Source organism: Mastomys coucha, unplaced genomic scaffold (assembly GCF_008632895.1).
Source record: "Mastomys coucha isolate ucsf_1 unplaced genomic scaffold, UCSF_Mcou_1 pScaffold18, whole genome shotgun sequence".
Classification (NCBI taxonomy): Eukaryota; Metazoa; Chordata; class Mammalia; order Rodentia; family Muridae; genus Mastomys; species Mastomys coucha.
This window is the reverse complement of record NW_022196900.1, coordinates 65,577,879-65,587,620: the sequence shown is the minus strand read 5'-3', so window position 1 is coordinate 65,587,620 and position 9,742 is coordinate 65,577,879. Positions and strand designations below refer to the sequence as shown.

The following is a 9,742-nucleotide window of genomic DNA, read 5'->3' as shown; positions in this document are numbered from 1 at the left end:
GGGGAGGAGGTGTGTGCATGTGTCATGATTCCCGCCATGAGGGAAGATGGACTGTGTGGACCATGAGCACATGTGGGTGTGTGGGTGTGGGTGTGGGTGTGGGGTGTGTGTGCCATGATCCCCACCATGAGGGGAGATGGACCATGAACGTGTAATCAGAAGAAACAGCAAGTAACTTGGGTACATCACTGGGGAGGTAGCTAGGCCAGCAGTTAGAAGACTAGATTGGGGGTTACCCCCCAAGTAATTGTCAAAGCCAAATAAAATAACCACAGTCTGAGTCTCATTTTTGTAAGCTAGTTGGGGATAAGTCTAAATTGGTTGTACTATACTTAATTGTGTTAGCTCTTCAGAACAATAAAAACAATCAAGAATATGGCTTTATAATCCATAAATTAGATTCAAGGAACCTCTAAAAACAAGTAAATTCCCTTTCACACAGAGGAAGAGAGAAAATCATACACCATCAATGGTGGGAACAAAGTTTCTCACTGTTGGACAAAATTATGAACATGAAAATGATCATATATTTTGTTAAAAATTCACCACAGACATTGTAAACAATGTCACCCACTACTAATGTGAGCTTAGCAAAAAAGAACTGTATGCAAAAAAATGTATGAAACAAATGTGACTGAAAACTGTGACAATTTTCAGCAATAAAAATTCTATATAAACAATGAGAATCAGAAATACAAACTTTAAAATGAAACCATTACCCTCAAAAAGGCAAAGAACAGCTCTTCTGAAAATAAAGAACAATTTTCTTGATTGACCATCTGCAGTTTACTCAGACTGAACTGTCTTATCTCAATTCTCTAGATATTTGAAGCTTATGTGTTCAATGCTCTATATTAAACTTTTTTAAGATTTATTTTTACTTTATGAAAATGTGTCTTGTCTGCATGACTCTGTTTAAACCACATGCATCCCTGGTGACCACAGAGACAGGAAGAGGGTGTTAGGTCCCCTGGAAGTAGAGTTAAGCACAGCTGCTTTTAAGTCACCATGTGAGTGCTGAGGACTGCTCTAAACTGCTGAGCCCTCTCTCCAGGCCCACAACCCAAAACTCAGTTAAAATATATTACACATGTCTTTTCAACAAAGCACACTGAAATGCCCTTTGGCTTGTCACATCATTATAAATGCAGACATTCTCTTAGGATTATGATGCACATCGCCCTGTAAAACCTTAACTAACCTGCTTTTAAAGTTTCCTTCCTCCTAGAACTAAGGGGCTACAGACACTTACTACAATCCAAGGCACCTACCTCTCAGAGCAGACACCTCGTGGAAACAGAGGAGGTAATGGAACACCTCTGTCATAAAGGCAGGCTGGGAATAGGGATGGTGGCTTTGCCTATCAGCACTCCAGAAGAGGAGGCTGCACAGAGACTTGGAGGCCAGCCTGAGCTACATGAAACCCTGTCTCAAAAGTCAAAACCTAAAAGCCATTCATACAAACACCTCCAATAAAAAAGAAAGGGGAAATATTCCTATGGGCAGTAGGGGGTGAGGTACAGCAAGAAGGAAAGAGGAGGGCTGGGGAGGGCAGGGGGAGCAAATGAGCACAAAGTATAACAGTGTCTGTGTGAAAAGTACCCTGAAGGAACCTATCTCCTCATATCCTAATCAAAAAACAAAATAAACAATAAAGCTTAAACACGAATGAGTAAACCTATGTGCTGTAGTACTGTCAATTTCTTTGGTATTCCAAATATTAAAAATTTCTAGAAAACTTATCTCTGGCTTTGAAAGTTTCTATTAAACCTTTTTTGACACTTATTAAAAGTGAAATTTTTCAGTGCTGAAAAGGAAGCTCGGCAGCAAAAGCCATGCACTGCTCTTACAGAAACTGTAACCCCGCTGCCACAGGATCTAACACGCCTAGCCTTTTCAGGCTCCTGCACTTATACTTATGTACGTGTACACACACACACACACACACACACACACACACACACACGAAATAACCCTAAAAATATGTAAGTACACTGATATATTTTCCTACTAAAAGCTGAAACCTTGCAAGGCCTGGTTCTAGCACTGGAGAGGCAGAGGCAAGAGGATCTCTATGAGTTTGAGACCAGCCTGGTCTACATAGTGAACTGCAGGCCAATCAGAGCTACACAAAGAGACCCTACCTTTACACAAAAACAGAAAAACAAATAAACAAACAAACCCTAAAATCTTCTCTTCAAATTACCAAAGCAGTACAATATAAAGTACTACAATAGTTATTTTTCTAATAATGAAACTAATTTCAAATCCTAACTAATAAACTATATGATTCTGTCACGGTCTACTATGATAAACACCCAGAAGGAAGTACCTTATATCAATTACAAATGTTCTAAAAGCAAGTGATGGTCAGCTAGCCAGCTCAGCATGTAAAAACCCCACCAATGAAGCAGAAGCCTCAGAGGCTGGGTTCAATTGCCACATCCCACAAAAAAAGCTGGTGCTCTTGCCTAGGACCCAGGTTTGGTTTCCACACAGTGGTTCACGATCATCTGTAACTCCAGTTCCAAGGGATGTGGTGCCTTTTTTTGGCCTCTGTGGGCATCAGGTACATATGCTATTCCTATACCTACAGGCAAGCAAACATCTTTTCATGTGTAATTCATACACAAAATAAAAACGAATAAAAAAAAAATCAAAGGCAGTGGTGGCACACACCTTTAATCCCAACACTTGGGAGGCAGAGGCAGGCAGATTTCTGAGTTCAAGGCCAGCCTGGTCTACAGAGTGAGTTCCAGGACAGCCAGGGCTACACAGAGAAACCCTGTCTCGAAAAAGCCAAACAAACAAAAATTTAAGCTGGATGTGGTAGTGTACATTTGTGATCTCTGAATTCCTACAGCAAGATGGAAGGCAGAGACAGGTGAATCTCCCAGAGGCTCATGGGCTAGCTAGCCTGAGGTACTCAGTTGAGCAGCAGAATCAAGAGACTACCTCAACAAGGTGTGGGCAAAAACAGAATCTCCAACACAAACACACAGACATGGATAGACAGAGACAGACAGACAGACAGACAGACAGACAGACAGACACCACTAAATAAACAAATAACTGAAAAAAATCTTGAAAGAAAATGAGAGGGTAAACAAAAAGTGAGAATCCAGTCCCTCCATGCACTCACTCAAAAATTCCCCAAGGAACTCCACAATGACCACAGAGAAATGTTTATTTCAAAACCAGGCTATCCTGAGTCATCTTTCAGACTCCTTATTTTTATTTCATCTACTTTCAAGTGATCTGAGAATTTTTTCCTTAAACCTTTACATGATTTTTTTAATGTATCAAATCATAGTAAAGCAAACTACAGATCATGATACTAAAACATACTAAGACTGACATAGTTTAGAAAAAAAGGAAATGATTTTAATATAAGCTTCACTACAGTTGGGAAAGGAAAAGAAATAGAACAAATAAAAAGCTACCTATCAATGTGACTTTAATTCCCATGTGTTTTGCATGTACTATATGGCATGACCAACTTAACTGAAAAACAAAACCAAACAAAGCAAGGAATTCTTGCAAATACTTTTGACATAATATTACTAAAGGAATGTCACATTCAATAAAACCAAAACATGAAATTCACAATTACTTGTTTGATCAGAATATGAAGTACTTCAGAGAGTATTAATGAATAGAACTAGACAGCTAAGAGAAGTTAATTCTTTAGTTACTGTAAAACTCCTTTCAAAACCTTTTAGCATTCACTAAAGACAAAATTAAAAAGGGAAAGGTGTACTACATAATTGCTAATGTTTCTAAGCTGCTGAAGATACCCGGTTAGTCCTACTGACTCTCTGGGCAAGACTCCAAGGGCCAACCCCAGAGCTCTGTGGAGAGCAGAAGCACGGGGCAGCTCTCAGCAGTGGCCAGAGGGGCACAGGTTTACTTTGGCCACAGTAAAGGCTTCCCACAGTGGGGATTTTAAAGCTCAGGAAAAGTTATTTAGAGCAGTTGTGAGATATCACACTCTTTAATAATAGAACAGACTACCTATTTGCCATGGAAGAGTTCTGGAGTAAGGCCATTCATTCAAAACCAAAACCAGAAGGATTCTAAGACTCCCTTCCAGATCCAAAGACCAAGAACCACTTCTACTCCCACACTCAACAATATCAGCAAGAATAAAACTGCTCCCTTTGCAAGGCAATACCTTTACTTAATCGAAGACCATTACAAAGGTTTTCTATAGTCTGTGTGTTTTATGGGCTATCTGGATCTCTCTAAATACAATCCTCTTGCTCTTACTGAAATGCAACCTTTACTTTTCAATTTTTTTTTTTTTTGGTTTTTTGAGACAGGGTTTCTCTGTGTAGTCCTGGCTGTCCTGGAACTCACTCTGTAGACCAGGCTGGCCTCGAACTCAGAAATCCACCTGCCTCTGCCTCCCAAGTGCTAGGATTAAAGGCATGCACCACCACCGCCCAGCTACTTTTCAAATTTTTAATTTTTAAAGTAAGTTCTAATTACAGAAGGGCCCCAAATCACCCTAGCTACATGACCTTGGTATGTCATGTAAAACAAGAGCCTGAAAGTAAGATCATTAGAATGTAAACTGTTCTGTTGGCCACCCCCTCTCTTGCCAGTGGGACAGGGAAGGCATGAAATGTTTATGATAGACAGAATCATTGCTGTCCCCAAATACATATATACAAATAAATATAACCATTTTTTTTTTTTTTTTTTTACCATTTTTCTGCCACAGTTTTTTTATCCCTGTGCTAAGGACATAACCCAGGGTTTCAGGTACACCAAACACATTCTACCACTAAGTTGCATCCCCTTCCTCAAAAACGAATTTCTTGCTTCAAAAAAAAAAAAAAAAATTTCTGGGGCTGGCAAGATGGCTCAGCGGGTAAGAGCACTGACTGCTCTTCCGAAGGTCCTGAGTTCGGATCCCAGCAACCACATGATGGCTCACAACCACCCGAGATGAGATCTGACGCCCTCTTCTGGTGAGTCTGAAGACAGCTACAGTGAATTAGGCTGGAGTGAGTGGGGCCAGGAGGTGCTGAGTTCAATTCCCAGCAGCCACATGATGGCTCATGGCCATCTGTACAGCTACAGTGTACTCATACACATAAAATAAATAAATAAATCTTTTAAAAAAATTTCTAAAGAACCCTAAAAATAAGATATCTTATGCAGAAAACAGACATGCATACATGTATTTTAAGATCCAGTAGTCCGATTTTAGAGATAGGGGTAAATCAGACGTAGCTGGCACTAGCTGTCTCCCTGGACTCATTACTGCACCCTTTCTTTTTCCTAGGGAAGCGAAGCACCTGGTTCTGCTAGCTGCCTCTGTAGAGACAGCTGCCCTTTGGGGCCTGGAAGGCGCATCTATAAAACAAGAGAATGCAACTAAGAATTCATTTCTAAAGTCTGTGCTTTAAAAAAAAAACCTCTGCTTTCATTCTACCCACTATGTAGCCCCGATGCCTTGATACAGTGCTCATCATCCTAGACTCAGAGGAGCCTCCCAATTCACCTCTTTCCAAACTCTGTCTTTCCTTGCCATCCACACTGGACCACACAAATTCAATCCTAAAACTATGACATGGACACAGCTAAAAGCACCCTGGCTTTTGATGTCAGAGACCTGGATTTGGAATGTAGGTTCTGCTACTAATTGCATACCTAAAATGGTAATGTAGTAACTATTTTTCTGAGGATTAGTAAAATATACAAATAGCTAACCCACAATCAGACATGACTTTCAGAAGCCCCAGTTTCATGGATGCCATACGTGATGATTTTTAAAACTGTTAAAATACTCTTATCACACTCGTGGTGTGGTATCAGAAGGTGGCCTGTACTCTACCAGCATAGAGTAAGAACACAGCCCTAGTCAGCTCTTGAAGTCTATGAAGTAATAGTACAGCCTCCCATAGTCCCAAGCCACATGTCAGGAGAAAAGAGGGCTAGACTTTCTTTTAGAAGATAGATTCTATGGCTTTTCTTGAAAGCAAACTTCTCAGTCTGCTGTTCTGCTCAAAGAGGCCACTCCAGATTGCTCCACTGTAAATATATGGAAAGCAAGCTAATGTTGAGGTGCCACAAACATTTTAAGTTACATTGATTTTTCAATCATAGGAGATTAAAAGCAGGAACAGAAAATAAAATCTCTCACATACTGAAAACACACCGAGCTCTGGAGACACATTCAGAAGAAGCGGTAGTTTTCTTCTTGATTTTTATACAGACCAAAACTGGCCTGAACAGGGGAGGAGTGGCCGGAGCTGGTATCTTAAGATGTCACACTTCAGAACCTCACTTTAAGACCAAGTGGTGGTGGCACAGGCCTTTAACCCCAGCACTTGGGAGGCAGAAGCTGGCAAACCTCTGAGTTCAAGGCCAGCCTGGTCTTACAGGACAATCAGGACTACACAGAGAAACCCTGTCTCAAAAAACTCAAAGAAACAAAAGAGAATAGTCAGTTACACAGAACTTTTAAAAATCCCCAAAGGAGGAACTACGGCCTTTACTTTCCCTAGCAGTGAAGGACACAGCGGAGCCACTGGCTAACAGTGGACTTCTACGTGGAACATGTAGTCAAACACCTGACGGAGAAACTGCTGCAAACACAGTTATGGCACAGAGCACGGCTCAGAAAAAAAAAAAAAAATCAGGTGTCTTAGCTTAGAAATCACCCAAATTAATTTCTCTAAAAACACAAGCCTACTTACTAATTTGAGACCTGTGCTGTTCTGTAGCCAGACTAAGCCAAGCTGCTATCTTCGACCCTAAAATACACCATCTGAAGAAAATTACAAAAAAATTTCTGCCACGGGCTGCCATTTTCCTGCAAACTAATCACAAGCACTATGGCTTCCTTGTTCTGGCAAGCTTGTCAGCCTCTCCCATGTTCTTTGCTCACAGTATAAACCAAACACTAAAAGGCATAGTTTCTCTACTTAAGATCGGAGGTATCTGACTGAACAACGCACTAGACTCCAGTCCCATTTACTTCTCTCTAGTCTCTGCCCCCACCTCCATGTTAACCTCTCTGAAGCTACACCCCTTTCCTCCTTCTAATTTCTCCTCTTCAGTGACCACACTCCCCTTACCCAGGCCGGGTCCCAGCTTCGACCTCCCATTCCTGATCTCATCGTTGTCTGGTCCTCCTGCCCAGGCTTCTCATTCTTATCTCAGTCCCGTACCACTACTTGTCCTAATATCTGACCTTAGTCAAGCCCATCCTTCCAACCCAGACATTAGAACAGCCAAACCGGCTCCTCTACCTGGTATTCATTCCTATCATTCCTGGTCCTGTCTAGGCCCTTCCTCACTTGAGACCCTGTCCTCTTTCTAACGGTTGGCTTAAAAACCTAAACCCTACTCCTAACCCTACTAGTCCTCCTGCATGACCCGGCAAAGGCCTTTACTCTGGCAGGCCTATAGCAAGCACTATTTCTGACTCTGAACTGGCACCTATCCCAATCGTTCACTGAAATCTAGTGTCACAAATACTCTGGTCCACTGGGACCTCAGTTTTGACACCTGATATTCCTGTTCTTCCCATTTCCCAGGCCACACGAATATGGAAATGTGGACCCTCCTTCCCATCCCTCCAGGGATTCCTGACAACTGCATACACTCAGCAGGTAGCCTATGGAGACCCCTCCACAGCCCAGAACTGTATACCCAACTCCACGCGGGAATATTCCTCCCCCCAAGGCCCTTCTCCCCATATGACCCCAGTCTAGTGACCCCGATCTCTAACCAGAGCTGGTGTTCTATTATCTCTGTGCCCCGAGTTTCATTACAGCCCCCGCCCAAGAGTCCCGCTGCGAGCCGGGCAGGCTATGTTCCCTGTCCGCGGGACTCCAAGCGCGGCGGCCTCTCCCGCGTTCCGGGCAACCCCACTCACCTCCGCGTCCACCACCTCGTGGTAGGCGGGCGGGGGATCGAAGCCGCTGCCACCTCCGGTGCTCCCGCCGCGGGAAGGCCCGCTGCCGTCCCCGCCGCTGTCGCCCCGTGGGCCGCCGCCCGGCCCCGGATTGGGGCCGCCGCTATCCATGGGCTCGTAGCCACCGTAGTCGAGGCCCGGCCGCTCGTTGGTGAGCAGCGCCACGGCTTCGTTGATGTCGTTCTTGGCCAGGCGCAGGGCCTTGCGGATGGTGGCCGGGTCCGAGAAGCCCATGCACAGCAGCGTGGTCATGTGCTGCTCCTCCTCCGATTCCATGGCTCGGGCCTCGGAGCCGCGCCGGCCGGCGTGCGGCGAAGCTGCGGCTCCCGGGCCTGGCGGGCCGTGCCGCGCTGCCTCGGCACCGGCCCCGTACCCGGGAGGGCCCCTGCGCTCCTGCCCCGTGCGCTCCGCGGCCGCCGGGCCAGGGTTAGGTGCGCGCGTGGGCGCCGCGAGCCGAGCTGGGGTGGTGGGGCGCTCAGGCGCGGCCGGCCGGCCCAGCCCTGCGCGCCGCCATGTTGGCCTGCTCCTCCTCTTCGCGGGGCCGCGCCTCCGCTCCCGGAAGCAGCCCCAGCGGCGCTCGGGCGGCCGTCCCCCGGCCCGGGCTGCGCGGAGCGGTGGGTGTGTGTACGCGTGTGTGTTTCTCCAAGTCCAGGGCCAAGGAGGGGCGTGCGCGGAGCGTGTCGGAGGCGAGGGGCCGCGGCGCGCAGAGCGAGCACGAGAGTCCTCCGCCCGCGCCTCCCGCCCACCCCTTCCCGGGCAACAGGTTCCCTCTGGGACGGGAGGGGCGGGCGCCGAGCGGTTTGCTGGCGGCGTCGCGGAGCTCCCCGGGCGCCCGGGCCTCGGTGGCCTGACGCCGCTCCTGTCCCATCGCAGGTGACTCCACCCGTCTCCTCCGGAACCCTGCTTGGTTCTCCTGGGGTGTCCGAGGAAAGTGACCCCATGCGCCGCTGAAGCCTTCCTCGCCGCCCACAGACACGGGTGCCCAGATCCGCACGACGAGCATCCCCGCACAATCTCTGCCTCGACCCTCCAGCCTGCTCCGGAGACCCCTAGACCTTGAACTCCCACTCCCAACAACACTGACCACCTGTCCCACCAAACCTGCTAAACTTTACCATACTTTTCAGCCGAAATCCATGGAAAACCTAAAATACAACACTCCCTCCCGCCCCCCCATCCCAATATAGAAATCCCAGTGCTCTGTATGAAAACATCAGAAAGTGCAAACTGTATTGCCGTCCTTCAGACACAGACACGTGGAAACATTCCGGGTGTCTACTCCTATCCTGATTCTGACCACCAACCCATGATTCTCCTGCAGTCTTTGGCTCAGGGGTCATCTGTCTTTGGGGCTCACCTCTGTCTCTGTCTTCTATCTTTTGTCTAGTTCTTTGCCTCCTATTTCCACCTCAGCATTGGCATTACCACAGCCAGTTCCCTTTGCCCTTTTACCAGTTTCAGTGTCCTAGGACACAGATCTAGGTTTCTTCTCGGTTCTCTCCCAACATCCTGGTTCCTCTTCCTTCTCGCATACTTGCTTATTAGTTTGTCCTGCTTTATTCTTGAACCCCAAATCCACCAACCTTTCTTTCTCATACTGTTCAAACATTTCTGATGGCTCAACAACCAGACCTTCACATACCCCAAATCTGAAATTATTGATAGCACTCAGAACTTTTTTCTGCATTCTCTGCCAGCATCATTTCCCTCAGATCCTGGTGGCTTCTTGCCTAGTAACTTAACAGTTTATAAAAAAACCAGCGATTTGATTATTTACAGGATGAATTTATCATTATATATATATATATA

General features: G+C 45.9%; 1 protein-coding gene across 1 annotated transcript in view; it reads right to left on the bottom strand.

The window, feature by feature from the left end:
- Positions 1-8,508, bottom strand: part of Usp24 (ubiquitin specific peptidase 24) — a 133,297-nt gene extending 124,789 nt beyond the window's left edge. The window contains exon 1 of the mRNA XM_031378039.1: positions 7,895-8,508. Coding sequence (XP_031233899.1) covers positions 7,895-8,209 — 315 coding nt within the window. The 5' untranslated portion in view covers positions 8,210-8,508. The remainder of the gene's footprint in view (positions 1-7,894) is intronic.
- Between the last annotated feature and the right edge of the window lie 1,234 nt (positions 8,509-9,742).